The sequence below is a fragment of the Passer montanus genome, unplaced genomic scaffold (assembly GCF_014805655.1).
Source record: "Passer montanus isolate IOZ18808 unplaced genomic scaffold, ASM1480565v1 scaffold9, whole genome shotgun sequence".
In the NCBI taxonomy this organism is placed as follows: domain Eukaryota; kingdom Metazoa; phylum Chordata; class Aves; order Passeriformes; family Passeridae; genus Passer; species Passer montanus.
In genome coordinates, this window is record NW_024374367.1 from 8343349 (window position 1) to 8359507 (window position 16159).

At 64.9% G+C, this 16159-nt stretch overlaps 3 protein-coding genes across 4 annotated transcripts; all 3 read left to right on the forward strand.

Annotated features, from left to right (window-relative positions):
• The first annotated feature begins 225 nt into the window (after positions 1-225).
• SLC6A8 (solute carrier family 6 member 8) lies at positions 226-5798 on the forward strand. Of its 2 annotated transcripts, none has more exons than XM_039734282.1 (14): positions 226-274; positions 544-759; positions 1091-1222; positions 1800-2073; positions 2151-2283; positions 2532-2666; positions 2758-2861; positions 2965-3089; positions 3169-3281; positions 3361-3498; positions 3793-3895; positions 3972-4072; positions 4265-4435; positions 5293-5798. In XM_039734282.1, the coding sequence occupies exons 2-14, from the start codon at positions 672-674 to the stop codon at positions 5422-5424; spliced, it is 1749 nt and encodes a 582-aa protein (XP_039590216.1). In that variant the 5' UTR covers positions 226-274; positions 544-671; the 3' UTR covers positions 5425-5798. The 2 variants fall into 2 exon arrangements, with proteins under 2 accessions (XP_039590216.1, XP_039590215.1); XM_039734281.1 differs by having other exon boundaries at positions 243-274; positions 541-759.
• A 179-nt stretch (positions 5799-5977) lies between these two features.
• On the forward strand, positions 5978-8479 carry LOC120514124 (epidermal differentiation-specific protein-like). The gene has a single exon (XM_039734283.1). The coding sequence runs from the start codon at positions 7227-7229 to the stop codon at positions 8283-8285; it is 1059 nt and encodes a 352-aa protein (XP_039590217.1). The 5' UTR covers positions 5978-7226; the 3' UTR covers positions 8286-8479.
• Positions 8480-9328: 849 nt separating this feature from the next.
• QARS1 (glutaminyl-tRNA synthetase 1) lies at positions 9329-15473 on the forward strand. Its single transcript, XM_039734280.1, has 24 exons — positions 9329-9505; positions 9868-10015; positions 10095-10204; positions 10309-10384; positions 10642-10706; positions 10917-10970; positions 11168-11225; positions 11309-11380; positions 11549-11634; positions 11850-11936; positions 12029-12128; positions 12249-12327; positions 12450-12558; positions 12640-12770; positions 12897-12989; positions 13116-13253; positions 13326-13413; positions 13491-13634; positions 13706-13810; positions 14166-14258; positions 14513-14640; positions 14818-14884; positions 15090-15215; positions 15318-15473. The coding sequence occupies exons 1-24, from the start codon at positions 9359-9361 to the stop codon at positions 15366-15368; spliced, it is 2355 nt and encodes a 784-aa protein (XP_039590214.1). The 5' UTR covers positions 9329-9358; the 3' UTR covers positions 15369-15473.
• Positions 15474-16159: the final 686 nt, after the last annotated feature.

Genomic DNA, 16159 nt, shown 5'->3' on the forward strand with positions numbered 1-16159 from the left:
CTTGTGTCCCTCGTGCCCGGTACCCGCCGTTGCCAACGCCGTCCCTCGCTGTCCGTAGTGCCCGGAATCCCGCCGGGTGTGCCTCGTCCCCCCGTGCCCCCCGCCTCGCCCCGGGGCCGGTGCCAGTGCGTCGGAACTGCAAGTCCCGTCAAGCCGCGGGCGGGTGGCGCGGCCAATGGGGCTCGGGGGGCGGTGCGGCCGGTCGCTGCCTCCGCCGCCGCCCGGTGCCGCGGCGCCGCCACAACCGCGGCCGCCGCTGCCCCCGCGGGCTCCGGTAAGCGGGGAGCGCCGGGGAGGGATGAGCCTGGGGAGGGGGCGAGGGGGGCCCACGGCCACGCGCGACCGCGGCGCGCCCCCTCCCGCCGCCGCGGGGTGAGTCACCGCTCTGCATTGTGACGTCACGCGCCGGCCTGACATCTGACGTCACGCCCCTACGCGCGGAGAGGGGCGCGCGGGGAGGGGGAGGCGCTTCCCCCCCCCGCGCCCCCACGGGCGCGCGTGACGGCGGCGTGGGCATCCCCACTCCCCCCGTGTCGGCAGCAGGCCCCGGCGGGGCGGAGGGCACCGAGCCCCCCACGGCGGGCGAGGAGCGAACGGTGACGGCACCACTGGTGCGACCCCCTGGTCCCCCCAAAGAAGCCCCCCCCCAACGGGAGACATGGACCCGGCAGATGGATTTCATCATGTCCTGCGTGGGCTTCGCCGTGGGGCTGGGCAACGTCTGGCGCTTCCCCTACCTGTGCTACAAGAACGGCGGAGGTGAGCCTCGTGCTCGCCCCACGGCGCGGGGAGCACCCCCTTCCCGCCCCGGAGTGCGTGCCTGGGGGTCACCCCACGCTGGGTCAGCTCGCCCCGCGCCTTCCAGGGGCTCGTGGGCCACCCCGCGGCGTTCCGGAGTCGCTCACGGGGCGGGGGGTCGCGGGAGCCCCCCACTACCTGCCCGTGCTGACCTACATCGCGGCGAGGGGAGGGCGCGGAGGCGCCTTTGCCATTCGCTGCGTCCGGGCGGGCGGCGCGGGGAAGGGGGGGAGCGAAAGGGGGGGCCGGGGGGACGGCGGCGGCTGAGCCGGCCCCCTGCCCCCGGCCCCAGGCGTTTTCCTCATCCCCTACCTGCTCATCGTCTTCGTGGGCGGCATCCCCATCTTCTTCTTGGAGGTGGCTCTGGGACAGTTCATGAAGCAGGGGGGCATCGCCGCCTGGAACATCGCCCCCCTCTTCAAGGGTAACGCCGCGCCCTGCCCGCGCCCTGCCTGCACCCTTTCCGCGGCCCCTGCACCCTGGCCAGGGCCCCCGGCACCCTGACTGTGCCTCGGCTGCACGCAGCCTGCTGGGGCTGGCAGCACCCTGCCCACGCCCTGCCTGCTCCCCTGCACCTTGCCCGCGTCCCACTGCTGCCCTTTGCCGCGGCCAGGGATGGCAGCTGCCTGCACCTGTGCCCCATGGCACCCCCTGCTGCCCTGCCTGCCTTGCCTGCCCCTGTGGCTCCCTGCCTGCATGCTGCTGGATCCCGGGCAACTGCTGGATCCCCACCTCCAGAGGTATCTTGCCGGCTCCCCCCTGGTCCTGTGCCATGCTGCCAGCTGTCCCCACCCTGTCCTGTCCTGCCTGGGGCTGCCAGCTTCCCTGTCCCATTCCCACCAGCCCTCCTCTGTCCTGTCCAGGGCTGCCAGCTTTCCCCTGTCCTGTCCCTGTCAGTTCTCCTCTGTCCTCCCCCATCCCTACAACACCCCGTATCCCACTCGGTGCTGGCTGCCAGATGCCCACAGGTGCCTGCGGGCTCTGATCCCCCCGTGCCACAGGTTTAGGCCTGGCCTCTATGGTGATCGTCTTCTTCTGCAACTCCTACTACATCATGATCTTGGTGTGGGGGCTCTTTTACCTGGTGCATTCACTGACGGACACCCTGCCCTGGGCCACCTGTGGCCATTCCTGGAACACGGAGCAGTGCACGGAGCTCTTCAACCTGGACCTGTGCCAAAATGTCAGCACTGATGTCACTGCCAGCACTTGGAACTCCAACTTCAGCTGCACCAACATGACCAACAAGCGCTCACCCGTCATTGAGTTTTGGGAGTGAGTGTGGGGACCAGTGGGTGTTCTCTGGGGCTGGGGGTGTCATGCTGGCGCTCAGCACAGCCCCCACTCTGCAGGAACAAGGTGCTGCGTCTCTCTGGGGGACTCAGCGAGCCGGGAGAGATGAACTGGCAGATGATCCTCTGCTTGCTTACCACCTGGATCGTTGTCTACTTCTGCATCTGGAAGGGTGTCAAGTCGACTGGGAAGGTAATGCTGGCAGGGGAGCATGCATCAGGGCCACTGGCATGAGAGAAGACTGCAACACATGGCACTGCTGGCTCCTGCCCTCCTGTGCCACAGCCCACAGGGGTGGGAGGCCCGTGTCTCACATCTGTCCGGGAGGTGCTTCCAGCTGCTGGGGACATTCCCAAGCTCTGGTCCTGCTGGGACACCTGTGGCACGTGACAGAGAGCCCTGGCCTGGGGGGGGTCTCATGGCCACCCACTGCTCTTCAGATTGTCTACTTCACGGCGCTCTTCCCCTATGTGGTCCTCATCCTCCTGCTGGTCCACGGAGTAACACTGCCCGGCGCGCTGGGTGGCATCATCTACTACCTGAAACCCGACTGGTCCAAGCTGGTTGAGGCGCAGGTGAGGGCAGCAGGGAGAGCAGCAGGGAGCTGGGTGCTAGACAATGCCCTGGCACCCCCATCACCCCGGGACATCCTCCCTCACACCCCAGGTCTGGATCGATGCTGGCACCCAGGTGTTCTTCTCCTACGCCATCGGGCTGGGCGCCCTGACCGCACTGGGCAGCTACAACCGCTTCCACAACAACTGCTACAGGTAGGGCTGTGCCAGCTGCAGGCAGGCCCCCTGCTGTGTCCCAGTGACGCCCTGGTGTGTCCCCCAGTGCCCCCCAGCACGTCCTCAGATGCTGTGCCCACAGGGACGCCTACATCCTGGCTGTGATCAACAGCTGCACCAGCTTCTTTGCCGGCTTTGTTGTCTTCTCCGTGCTCGGCTTCATGGCCTCTGAGCAAGGCGTGGACATCTCCATGGTGGCCGAGTCTGGTAAGTGATGGATGGTGGGTGCCAACTGTGTCTTCTGTGTCACTCCTCGAGTGGCATCTCTGACCCCACTCTCCTGCAGGTCCGGGGCTGGCTTTCATCGCCTACCCCAAAGCTGTGACGCTGATGCCCTTGTCCCCACTGTGGGCCACGCTCTTTTTCGTCATGCTTCTCGTGCTGGGGCTGGACAGCCAGGTGCTGTGGCAACCAGGGAGATGGGGAACAGGGAGAGGATGGCTGGCACGTCCCCACTGAGCCCTGCTTTGTGCCACAGTTTGTCGGTGTGGAGGGTTTCATCACGGGCATCCTGGACCTGTTCCCCCAGCCGGGGGCTGGCTCGCTACGCCGTGAGCTCACCGCTGCGCTCTGCTGCATCATCTGCTGCCTCATTGACCTCTCCATGGTCACACAGGTGGGGGACACAGCAGGGACACTGCCAGCCAGCCCCACACCGGCCACCTGTGCCTGTTCCTGAGGCATCTCCTCCCCTGAGATCCCACTGTGGGGTGGGAGCTCACACTGGGGCTGCTGCCCTCGTGTCAGTGGAGCTGCCTGTGGCGTAGGGGTGCTGTGGGAGCAGGGTGCCCATGGCATGCAGGTGTCCCTGCCAGGCGGGGTACCGGTGTTGGCAAGGCTGTGACTTGCCAGTGTGGTGGCGAGCGGGACAGCCAGCACAATGCTGGTGACACGGGCGCCTTCCCGGCAGGGCGGCATGTACGTATTCCAGCTCTTTGACAACTACTCGGCCAGCGGGATCACGTTGCTGTGGCAGGCTTTCTGGGAGTGCGTGGTCATTGCCTGGGTCTATGGTGAGGCCAGGGGGACACGGGGAGGGGGACACAAGGTGGGACACAAGTGTCCCAGCTGACGCCCTCCTCCCCACAGGTGCCGACCGCTTCATGGACGATGTGGCCCGTATGATCGGCTACCGGCCCCTGCCCGTCATGAAGTGGTGCTGGGCTGTGGTGACACCGCTGGTCTGCGTGGTGAGCGAGGCCCCGCGCGTGGGGACACGCGTGTGCCACCGCCCCGGGCTGTGCCGCGGGCACGGCGCGCCCCCCGGCGGCCGCTGCGGGGACACGCGTGTCGCTGTCGTGAGGCTCGGGGCGTGACACCGTCGGGGGTGGGGACCGCCAGCTGCCTGCCCCGCGGGACCTCACCTGCCTCTCTCCACCCAGGGCATCTTTGTGTTCCACGTGGTGAACTACAAGCCGCTGACATACAATAAGACATACGTGTACCCGTGGTGGGGGGAAGCCATCGGCTGGGTCCTGGCACTCTCCTCCATGCTCTGCATCCCCTGCACTGTTATCTACAAGCTCCTGCGCTGCAAAGGCTCCTTGCGCGAGGTGAGGGCAGTGCAGCGGGATCACTCCTGCCTCTGTCCCCACCCCATTCTCAGCCATGGTTGTCCCCTTCTTAGTCCTGGCCCAGTCCCGGCCCCATTCAAATTCCACCATCCACATTGCTGTCTCAGTCGCATCCACCACCAGATCCCATCCTGTCTTTACCACTGTCTGATTCCCATTCAAATCCCACCACTATCCAGATTACCATCACAGTCCTATCCACAGCCAGGTCCAATCCCTGTTTCCATCACTGTCTCGTTCCCATCCAAATAATGTGCTTGTCCCCACTGTCTCACTCCCACCCAAATCCCATCCCTGTCTCCATCGCTGTCTCATTCCCAATCTTACCTGATTCCCACTGATGCTTACGTCAGCGTCTCAGTCCTGTCCCTATCGCAGCCAGATCCTGTGCACATCCCCATCACTGTCTCCTTGCAATTCTTGTCTCAATCTCGTTTAGTCTTTTTCCCATCCTCCTTGCAATTCTTGTCTCAATCTCGTTTAGTCTTTTTCCCGTCCTAGGCTCACCCCGATCCAAGTCCTGTTCCTGTCTTCATTGGTCTCACACCTATCAGATTCCTATCCTCACTGCTGTCTCACTCCCAGCCTCACCCAAACCTCATTCTTGCTGACATCACTGTCTTAATCTTGTCAGTGTCTCAGTCCCATCCCTGTCCCCATGCAATCTCTGTCCCTTTCTCAATCCCGTTTCAATCCTTTTCCTGTCCCAGTCTCACCTCCACCCCCATCCAAATCCCATCCCTTTCCTGTCCCTGTGCATTGCGGGGAATTCACCAGGCTGGGTCCAGGCAGTCCCAGTGCTGTTGTCCCTGGGTGCTGACGCCATGTCCCCACAGCGCTGGCAGCTCCTGACCACTCCAATCTGGGGCCAACACCACCTGGAGTACCTGACGCCAGAGGCAGAAGCCAAGCTGCTGGCCCCAGAGCCCCCCAAGGAGAAGGCGACGCTCTTCGAGACTGTGATCTGAGCGTGGGGAGGGTCGCGCTGCTCCCGCCCGCCATAGCAATAATGCCAGCACCGCTCCCACCCACGCTGCCCCGTGCCCCCCGCGCCGCCCTGGCCGCCGGCCTCGCTGCAGGGGGAGAACACAGCGAGCTGGGGGTGCTGGGGGCCACGGAGCCAGGGCAGCCACGGGGCACAGGAGGGGTCCCCGGCGCGGGGGAGCGTGGCAGCCCGGGGGAATGGCAGGCGGCCGCCGGCTGGGGGACGAGTGGGACAGCCCTTCCCTGGCCCCTGCCCGCGGCCCCCACGGCCCCCCACTCACTAACTGCTTCCCGTAGCGTTTGTCTGGTGTAACCCCAACCGCCCCGACATCTGGCAATAAACTGGGAGACCCTGGCAGTCCTGGCACTGCAGGCAGGGGAAGTGGGGCACCTGCAGCGGACAACTGAGGGACGAGGTGTGGGGTGGCACTGGCCTTTGGGGGACAGAGGTGTGAAGGGAATAGGGTTCAAGAATTCAGGGACACCTGGATTCCTCTCTCGGGTGACTGGCTGTTGGAGCAATGGGGTCTCCATCCTTCTCCACCACAGGATGTGGGTGCCCTGCAGGCTGTACCAAACCCCGGTGGGACTGGGGGACCCCATGCAGCCAAGGGCTGGCCTTGCTTATCAGCTCCAAGAGGCAGATTTTAGCCCAGAGGCTTTGAGGGTTTTGACTGTCCCCAAGGGGTGGGCTGTACAGGATCCAGCTGTACCCCGCTGGGAGCTTTTCGTATTAGCCTTGTGGCTCCCCACTCCAGGCACTGTGCCTTGGGAGCAGCCCTGGGCTGGTGAGGGCTGTGTGGACAAGCGGAGGAGGCAGCCTCTGGGCGTGTAGCCAGGAGTCAAAGGCTTAACCTTGCCCCAGAACCTGTGAGCTGCCTGAGCCCTGTTTCAGTGGGGTGCCAGCTAGGGAGTGCACGTGCCCTGTGCCTCCTGGGGAGGCCAGCTCCAGTTCATGCCATGGGAACCTGCATGGAGCCCGGAGGAAACCACCAGCATGCTGTGCTTGGAGTGGCTGCCTTCCAATGCCTCAGTTTGATGTCAGTGTCCTGCTGTGCCCAGCATCCCACCCCAGCAGTGCCTTGGCCACCCCATGAAGCGACAAGGGGCAAGAAGTGTTCCCATCTGCCCCAGCCATGCTCAGGGGCAGGGCTGGAGCAGTGCCACCAGGCCAGCTGTCCATATCCAGTGCTGGGATCACCAGGGTTCCAGAGGCTCTTGTTTTGGGGTGCCAGCTTGCCCCACCACGATGCCCTCTCCCCTAGAGGGGTGAGCCAGCAGTTCCTGCCCCACCGGCGATGCACGCTGTAATTAGCGCGGGCAGGGCGGAAGCATCACTGATAATTGGCGGTGACTCTTCGGCACGGAGCCTCACGTGCCTGGGGCACGGCAGGACTTTCCGGCAGGGCTGGTCTCGGCCCGGCTGGCATCCCGGCGTGTCCACGGCCGTGCGGGGCCTGGCTGGCTGCCCGGCACAAAGTGGGGACAAGGGCTGGGCGCAGGCTGCGGGGGCGAGCGTTGCCATCGCCTTCGCTTCGTGCCGCAGCACGCCCTGGTCCCGCCAGCCCTTCCTAAAAGGCACGGCTGCAGGGTGCTGCCAGCACAGACGGTGAGAGCACAGGGCCCAGGCGCCAGTGGGCAAAGGACAGGCAGAGGAGAAGAAGTGAAGGGGTGCTGAGGTTTGCCTTTGCTTGCTGGGCTCTCCTCGCGGGTCTCCAGCAGCAGCCCGTGACCCCAGAGGAGGGGACGTGTCCCACGCTGTGCCCGCAGGGGCACCCCCAGCACCATGAACCGGATCACAGTGTACGAGCGTGCCAACTTTGAGGGGCTGAGCCGGGAGTTCACCTGCGATGTGCCTGACCTGCACGAGCTGGATTTTGGGAACTGCATCGCCTCCCTGAAGGTGGAGGGGCAGCCCTGGATTGCCTACACGGACCCCAAATACGAGGGGGAGCCTTATGCCTTCGAGGAGGGCGAGTACCCCTCTGTGGATCGGCCCAACAGCTTCTCGGCACTGCGCCTCGTGCACCACGACCTGGGGGACCCCCAGATCACCCTCTACGAGCACCCCAACTTCCAGGGCGCCTGCAAGGTGGTGACAGAGGAGACCAACTTGGCGTATGGGTACTTCAATGACCGGGTGGCCTCCCACAGGGTGCAGCGAGGCGTCTGGCTGCTCTACCAGCATCCCGGCCGCGGCGGCTGGCACTGCCTGGCGTGGCCCGGCGAGCACCTCGCTGACTACAAACTGGAGCTGAACTTCCAGTCCCGGCTGTCCCACCTGCGCCCGCTGCGGCCCGGGCGGCCCCTGGTCTCCGCGCGTCTCCTCTGGGAGCAGAAGCGGGTGGAGGAGGAGCGGGAGGTGCTGGTGGATGAGATTGAGGGGGTGAACGAGACAGAGTCGGAGCAGGCGCTGGCGGCCAGCAGCAGCCGCGAGTACGGCACCACGCTGTGGCAGAGCTTCCACTTCAGCAACGCCACCAGCCTCAAAGCCGGGCTCTCCTTCACGCTGACCGTGGAAGCCTCCAACATGTTCACGGTGCAGAAGGGGCGCAGCGAGAGCAGCACTCGCCGGCAGCGCGTGGAGGTGCAGCTGCCGGCCAAGATCCCCCCGCGCACAGCGCTCAGCATCCAGGTGCTCCGCAAGGAGGTGACGCTCTCCGTGCCCGTGCTGCTCACCATCACCCAGAACGAGAGCGTGCGTACGGAGATGGGCGAGTACCGCAGCGTCTCAGGGACCAATGTCAGTGCCCGCTACAGCTTAAAGCCGCTGCCAGCTACGGGCAGGGAGCAGGCAGCCGCCAAGGGGACAGACACAGCGCCTGGCACCAAGGTGGAACTGTAGCTCTGTGCCGGTGCTAAGCAGTGGCTGTCCCCTCCGTGGTGTGGCACTCACTGTGACAGCAGCGTTGACTCCAGCACCCACCCATGGAGGAGCCAGGACTTGCCTTGTCTGGTTGTGTCCGGTGGCTCTGGCTGGCAGGACCTGCTGGTGCCTCCTCGCACCCAGTATTTCCAATAAACCCCCTTCCACAACCACTCGAGTCCGCTGCTGCTCCGGCTGAGGTGGGAGTAGGATGGATGGGACACTGGGCTAGGGGGGCACTGAGCTCAGAGACACCAAGCTGGGGGTGGGAATATCGGGTTGGGGCAGGGACTCCCGGGCTGAGGCAGAACATGTGGGGTTGTGGAGGACACCGGGCTGGGGGGCACCGGGCGGGAAGAGCCAGAGAATACCTGGCTGGGGAAGCTGTCAGGGCAAAGGGACACCAGCCTGGGGACACCAGACTGGACAAGACATCAGACGGGGCGGGGGCAGGAGGACACCGGGCTGAGGCAGCCAAAGTTCCACCGGTCTATGGGAGCCTGGGAACGCTGGGATGAGGGCTGTGCTAGGGCAGCGAGGGGGACAGGGGAGGAGGGAAGAGGGCGGACACTGCGTTGGCAGGGCCAAGCGACCACGCACGATCCGGGGGACCTGGGGACGCCGAGCCGGCCTGGCCCCGCACACACCGCGCTGAAGCCGCCACCGCGACGCGCTCTCCACCCCAGGACCTTGTGCACCTGCATCCCCACGGGCTCGTCGCGGGGCCCGGGGCCGTCGGGAGGCACAGGGCGCGGCGGAGGTGCGGGCATCAGCCGCGGAGCACGAAGCCGCGGGAGCCGGGGCGGGCACGGTGGGGCGGGCACGGTGGGGCGGGCACTGTCACTGTCACTGTCACTGCCCCGGGCCCGCCCCCCACGTGGTCGCCGCCGCCGCCGGGCTCTTTAAATGATGCAACCGCCCGCGCGCTGAGCCCGCCTCCCGCGCGCCCATTGGCCCGGCCCGCGCCGGTCCCCTCCTCCCATTGGCCGGGACGCAGCGCTCTCACTGCCGGTTGGCTGGGCACGGAGCCGCCCCCGGGCGGAAGCGGCAGCATGGCGGCGGCGGCGGCAGTGATGGCGGCGGAGGAGGCGGAGGAGGCGCTGGGGCTGTTCACGGGCATCGGCCTGAGCGAGGCCAAGGCGCGGGAGACGCTGCGCAACGGGGCGCTCAGCGCGCTGCTGCGCCAGGCTGTGCTGCAGGTGCGTCCGCCGCGGGCCCGCACCCGGGTCCCCGCTCCTCGATCTGCAGTACCCCATCGCCCTGATGTCGCGGCCACCCTGGGAACTCGCTACCCCGGTATCGGTGTCACCCCCGGGGCCCAGTAACCCGATCTCCGGTGTCACCCGCGTACACTGGCACCGTGGTCCCAGCCTTCCCGGGACCCCCGGCTTCGCCTCCTCCCGCCCCGCCGGGCGGCCCCGGCCCCGGCCCTGCCCTGTCCCGCTCGGCCCCGGCCCCGGCCCCGGCCCCCGGCCCTGCCCTGTCCCGCTCGGCCCCGGTGCCGCCGGTGCGCCGGGGCTCGGGCCCCGCTCCTGCCTGACGCTCCCCGGGGCCGTGGCAGGCTCGGAGCGCGCTGGGCCCGGCGCTGGACAAGGCCACCGGGACGCTTCTGTACAACACGGCCGCCCGCCTCAAGGACCCGAAACACCTCGGCTTCCTCGTCGGCTACATCGCTCGCAGGGAGATCCTGACCGACCTGCAGCTCAGCGGTACCGTGTGGCCCCGGCCCCCGCCCGGCCTCGGCCCTGGCCCCGGGGGCCCCGCTCTTCATCCCTGCTCTGTCCCCAGCTGCCCTGGAGTACGTGAGGAGCCACCCCTTGGAGCCCCTGGACGTGGCAGACTTTGAGCGCGCTTGTGGTGTGGGGGTCAGCGTCACCCCCGAGCAGATTGAGGAGGCGGTGAGTGGGGCTGTGGCCCTGTGGAGGCAGCACAGGGACACTGGACTGGCTCCTGCTGGGCTCCTGCCTGCCTCGCTCACGCCAGTGTCCCTGTGCTGTCCCAGGTGGAGGCTGTGATCAGCAAGCACCGAGCAGAGCTGCTGGCAGAGCGCTACCACTTCAACATGGGGCTGCTGATGGGTGAGTGGTGACAGCGGGGCAGCCCCTGCCTGCTGCTGGTGGCTGTCACGTCCCTGTGCCTGACTGCCAGTGCCACGGTGCTCCCCTGAATCCTGAGAGCCAGCCCTTTGCCACGGGGAGATGTCATCCTGCCAGATCCCCCACACAGGCAGGGCCACAGTGCCCAGCAGCAGGGACAGCCCTGGGGCAAAGGGTGTGGCACTGCAGCTCCCCCGGGCTCGGGCTCTGCCCCTTGCCCACGGGTGCCCTGTCTGCAGGGGAGGCACGGAGCCAGCTGCGGTGGGCAGACGGGAAGACCATCAAGAACGAGGTGGACCTTCAGGTGGGTGTGAGGTTCCTGTGTCAGGTGCTGCTGTGGTCCCCTGGGTGTGCTGTGACAGCTGTGTCAGCCAGTCCCCTAGAGGGCCCAGCACTGGGGACAGCCTGCCTCACCTAGGTGCAGGCAGGGCAAGGGGGTGAGGGCTGGACAGGACACTAGGACACACCTAGTCCAGGAGCCTTTTTGACTCCTGGCTGTGTCACTCTTCTCCAGGTGCTGCATTTGCTTGGGCCAAAGACAGAAGCTGATCTGGAAAAGAAACCAAAGGTAAGGAGAAGGGGAGGCTGCAGACTTGGATGATATTTTCTTGCAAAGTGTCCCAGCAGGATCCCAAATAGCTGCTCTGGGCTGAGCTGCTGCCATGGGTACAGGTCTAGAGGGAGTGCTGGGGCCAGCAGGCTGGGCCAGGAGGGGAAGGTATGTGCTGCAGCTGGGCACTCAGTGTGCTGTGCTGGCCTCTGCAGGTGGCAAAGGCCCGTCTGGCCCCAGCAGAGAAACAGAAGGTGGCTGTGGTGGAGAACGGTAAGAGACCATCCTCTTCCTCAGCCCTTTAGTTCCTGCTAGACCTGCTTCCGAGCTGGGAGCTCAGCCCTCTCTCCCTGCAGGTGACATGGGCACAGAGACACAGTCACTGCTGGAGCAGCTGAGAGGAGAAGCCCTGAAGTTCCACAAGCCAGGTGAGTGCGAGGTGCCACTGCCATACGTGGGGCCACTCCACTGGCTCTGTGCCTGGTGCCAGCTCTCTGTGCTGCAGAGGACTGGATGGGTCCTGTGTCCTTCCCCCCGGCTGCTGGGCTTGGCATAGGTAGGGCAGTGCTGCAGCCCTGAGCACCCTCTGCCTGCAGGAGAGAACTACAAGACTGAGGGCTACGTGGTGACACCCAACACGATGGCCCTGCTGAAGCAGCACCTGGCAATCACGGGTGGGCAGGTGAGGCCATATCCCACAGCCCAGAGCTTCCGTGTGAGAGTGACACAGCTGGAGTGGGTGGGGAACACGCAGATCACAGGGGGCACAGCAGAGGCAGCACCCACACAGCACAGGGTGCTCTGCGGGATTGCCAGGGGCTCATGTCAGTGTCACTGCTGTCAGGGAGGGTAAAAACCTCCTGCTGAAGGAGAGAGGTGTTCCCTTTGCCTCTGCAGGTACGGACACGCTTCCCTCCTGAGCCTAACGGGATCCTGCACATTGGCCATGCCAAGGCCATCAACTTCAACTTTGGCTATGCCAAGGTAAAAAGCACCAAGCCACCCTGGCCCCTGCCTTTCCCTGCTGCTTGGCTGCTGGTCCCTCAGAGAGCAGCTCGCTATCTCTTCATCCCCAGGCCAATGGTGGCGTGTGTTTCTTGCGCTACGACGACACCAACCCCGAGAAGGAGGAGGAGAAATACTTCACAGCCATCCGGGACATGGTGGAGTGGCTGGGTATGGCTGGGCATGGGGAGGGCAGGACCAAGCCAGGTGCCAGGGACACCCCTGCATTCAGGTCTTGCAGCTGGACCTTTGGGGTTCCTCCAGCCTGTTCTATCTCACCCATCCCCACAGGTTACCAGCCTTATGCAGTGACACATGCCTCGGATTACTTTGACCAGCTCTACTCCTGGGCCCTGGAGCTCATCCGCAGGTGAGCACGTGGGGCAGTAGGAATGTGCCAGGCTGGTGCTGATATCCTGCACTGTGATCAGGGCTCCCCCTTGCCCAGGGGATGGGTCACTCAAATCTGGTGATGGCATTTCCTCTCCGTAGGGGTCAGGCATATGTCTGCCATCAGAAGGTTGAGGAGATCAAGGGCCACAACCCACCGCCCTCGCCGTGGCGGGACCGGCCTGTGGAGGAGTCACTCCTGCTCTTTGAGGTACTCCTGGCTGGGGCAGGTGCTGCGTGCCTGTGGGCTCTGGATCTGTGGCTCAGCTCACAGCTCCCCCTGTCTCCACAGGACATGAGAAAGGGCAAGTTTGGGGAGGGGGAAGCCACGCTGAGGATGAAGCTGGTGATGGAGGATGGGAAGATGGATCCCGTTGCCTACCGTGTCAAGTTCACTCCACACCACCGCACTGGGGACAAGTGGTAGGGAGGGCCTGCCGTGTCCTGGCACATGTGGTGGGGGTGGGTCTGGATTTCCTGGTAGTGAGGACGTATCAGGAGTGGAGCAGCACCACGCTCTGCCCTGAGCTGACTGCATCTGCCTTGCAGGTGCATCTACCCCACGTATGACTACACACACTGCCTCTGCGACTCCATCGAGCACATCACACACTCCCTCTGCACCAAGGAGTTCCAGGCCAGGTGAGCACCATGCATGCCATGGCCCAGGGCTGAGCTATCCTGGGAGCAGCTTCTGGTGGCTGCCAGAGGCTGGGGGACAGCGTGTCCATGCAGCTGAGCTGGGCTGTGCCTGTACCTCCCTTGCAGGCGCTCCTCCTACTTCTGGCTGTGCAACGCTCTGGATGTTTACTGCCCTGTGCAGTGGGAATATGGGCGCCTGAACCTGCTCTACACCGTCGTCTCCAAGAGAAAGATCATCCGGCTGGTTGAGACGGGTGCTGTGAGGTAGGAGCAGGGCCAGCTGCCGTGATGGGGCTCAGCCAGAGCATGCCTGGTGTCACAGCGGTGTTTCCGCAGGGACTGGGATGACCCGCGTCTCTTCACGCTGACAGCCCTGCGCCGGCGAGGCTTCCCCCCCGAGGCCATCAACAACTTCTGTGCACGGGTAGGCTTTGGGAAGGGTGGGACAGGGCAGATGGCTGCATCCCCTGGCCAGCACGGTCACAGCACGCTGTTCCTCAGGTTGGTGTGACAGTGGCCCAGGCAACAATGGAGCCGCATCTGCTGGAGGCTTGTGCCCGGGAGGTGCTGAATGAGCAGGCCCCCCGTGCCATGGCTGTCCTGGAGCCCCTCAAGGTCACCATCACCAACTTCCCTGCTCCAAAGGTGAGACTGTCGTAGGCTGTTGTGGGAGTGGGGTTCCTTGAGATCAGCATTCAAGCCCTCTTTCTCCCCAGGCACTGGAGGTCCTTGTGCCCAACTTTCCAGCCGATGAGAGCCGTGGTTTTCACAAAGTGCCCTTCCACCAGACCGTCTACATTGAGGAGACAGACTTCAGGGAGGTGAGCCAGGCCCACTGGACTATACTGTACTATACTACCCTCACTCCTGGAGCTATAGCTTGTGCAGCAGGAGCCTGGCAGCCCTGGAAGTGGTGTTGGTGCTGCACACAGAGGTCACAGGCAGGTGTTGAGCTCCTGACTGTGACTCTCAAATGGGCCAGCAGCTGTGATGGACAAATGCTGCCCTCAGCCTGGCCAGGACTTGTCCAACCAATGGTTCTCAACCTGGCCTGTCTGTGAGAACGTCCCACAGCAACATGGGATCACTGATCCCTGGGGTGGCAGAGAGACACAACAGAGCGGGGGCCTGCTGGCCATGCTGGGACCCCTGATGCAGCCGTGAACTCTCTTACAGGAGGCAGACAAGGGCTACAAGCGCCTGGCCCGCGGGCAGCCGGTGGGGCTGCGCCACACTGGCTACGTCATCACCGTCCAGAATGTCATCAAGGTGCGTGGCTGTGGGCACTGGTGACCTGTGGAATGTCAGGACATGGCCGTGCCCCAGCAGAGAAGAACAGCCATGGTCGTGTCATGCTGGCTGCTCTGCACACAGCAAGGGCTCAGCTGCTGTGTGGCTGCTCTCTGCCTGCCCTGTGCCTCGCACTGGGGAACGAGGTGCCCCGAGCTGTGGGGCTGGGGGTTCAGCCCTGGGCCTGCCATAGGGGATAAGCCTGACAGCTTAGCTCCTCTCCTCTCCCTCAGGACGTCAGTGGGCGTGTCATTGAGCTGGAGGTGACCTGCACCAAGTCGGATGTGGCAGAAAAGCCCAAGGCTTTCATCCACTGGGTGTCGGTGCCGCTGGCCTGTGAGGTGCGGCTCTACGAGCGCCTGTGAGTACCTGGCTGCCAGCCGAGGCCAGCACAGCACAACAGCACAGCTGCACAGCAGCAGGCCCTGCTGGGGTCTGCCCACACCTTTGGTGGGCAAGATGATGCTCTGGGGTCCCATGGGTGGCACCATGTCCCCTCATTTGGCAGCTTTGGGATAAGACTCTTATCTCGTGGCAGGTTTTTGCACAAAAATCCTGAGGACCCATCGGAGGTACCCGGTGGCTTTCTGAGTGACCTCAACCCTGTGAGTAGTGGTAGCAGCTGAGTTGATGGGCCTGGGGAGAAGTGGGGACCTCCTGCTCCCAGTCTTGAGGCACCCACTTCCATGTACACCCTCCCCCTCTTGGGGCAAGGCCTTACTGTGTCTGAAGGGGAAGAGGAGCTGGGGGGAGCTGGGCTGTGGAGAGGACAGAAGGTAGGGATGCTGGCTGAGCTGTGCCCCCTGCCAGGACTCCCTGCGTGTGGTGCACAATGCCCTGGTGGACAGCTCTGTCCACTCCGCTCGACCCTTTGACAAGTTCCAGTTTGAGCGCCTGGGCTACTTCTCCGTGGATCCCGACAGTGAGGAGGGGAAGGTGAGCCCTGTGGGGTGGGGGCGGTGGGGCAGCCTGCACACCCCTGTGCAAGCACCCCCTGCCCGCCGTGGGGCTCTGAGCAGACCCTGCGTTTCTCCCCAGCTGGTGTTCAACCGGACAGTGACGCTCAAGGAGGACCCTGGCAAGGCCTGAGGGCCCCGCTGCTGCCACACCACCGTGCTGTTGCTTCTTTGGGGGTCCTTGCACACCCCCAGTGCCACCGTGCCTTGGTGCAGACCCCTGCCTCAATAAACAGAGATCCCGCAATAAACAGAGTTCCCAGCCCTGTCCCTGCACTGTCCCTGCCTCCTGTTCTGCTCAGTCCTGGGCTGCTGGGGTGGTCTCCTGTTCGTGCCCCTGATGAGCCTTGGCTTGGCAGGGTGTGTGTGGGGTGTCTCCCTCATTCTGGGGGCACGGAATCTGCTCCTATCTCCTGTGTAGCACTGCTGTGACCCCACGGGAGCTGCAGCTGCCCCTGCCAGCACCATGAGGCTGGACTGGGGTCAGGGGTGTTGGGGTGGAATGGAGAGGTGTCTCCGGAGGGTGCAGGTGGGGTGCAGGCAGGATCAGTGGGTGTGCAGGCAGGGCACGGGGGGTGCAGGCAGGATCAGTGGGTGTGCAGGCAGGGCACGGGGGGTGCAGGCAGGGCACAGGGGGTGCAGGCAGGGCACAGAGGGTGCAGGCAGGGAGGCAGGGCACAGAGGGGGCAGGCAGGGCACAGAGGGGGCAGGCAGGGCACAGAGGGGGCAGGCAGGGCACAGGGGGTGCAGGGAGGACACGGGGTGCAGGCAGGGTGCGCTCACTGTGTACAAACACGGCCGCAGCGCCCTCCCCCCTTAAGGTGGTCTCGAGTGGGGCGGCCCCTGCTCGGCCCCGGGCCGGGGGCAGAGGGGTGTCCCCGCGGAACTGGCATGACCCCCGTGCCATGAGCGCCGTGCCTGCGC

What these genes read in the sequence shown, in the direction of transcription:
- SLC6A8 (XM_039734282.1), top strand. Translation starts at nt 672, where the DNA reads ATGGATTTCATCATGTCCTGCGTGGGCTTCGCCGTGGGGCTGGGCAAC. An exon ending in CCCGTCATTGAGTTTTGGGA is followed by an intron (nt 2,074 to 2,150) that starts GTGAGTGTGGGG and finishes CCCACTCTGCAG; the next exon opens with GAACAAGGTGCTGCGTCTCT. An exon ending in TTCCACAACAACTGCTACAG is followed by an intron (nt 2,862 to 2,964) that starts GTAGGGCTGTGC and finishes CTGTGCCCACAG; the next exon opens with GGACGCCTACATCCTGGCTG.
- LOC120514124 (XM_039734283.1), top strand. Translation starts at nt 7,227, where the DNA reads ATGAACCGGATCACAGTGTACGAGCGTGCCAACTTTGAGGGGCTGAGC.
- QARS1 (XM_039734280.1), top strand. Translation starts at nt 9,359, where the DNA reads ATGGCGGCGGCGGCGGCAGTGATGGCGGCGGAGGAGGCGGAGGAGGCG. An exon ending in AGTCACTCCTGCTCTTTGAG is followed by an intron (nt 12,559 to 12,639) that starts GTACTCCTGGCT and finishes CTGTCTCCACAG; the next exon opens with GACATGAGAAAGGGCAAGTT. An exon ending in CCGTCCAGAATGTCATCAAG is followed by an intron (nt 14,259 to 14,512) that starts GTGCGTGGCTGT and finishes CCTCTCCCTCAG; the next exon opens with GACGTCAGTGGGCGTGTCAT.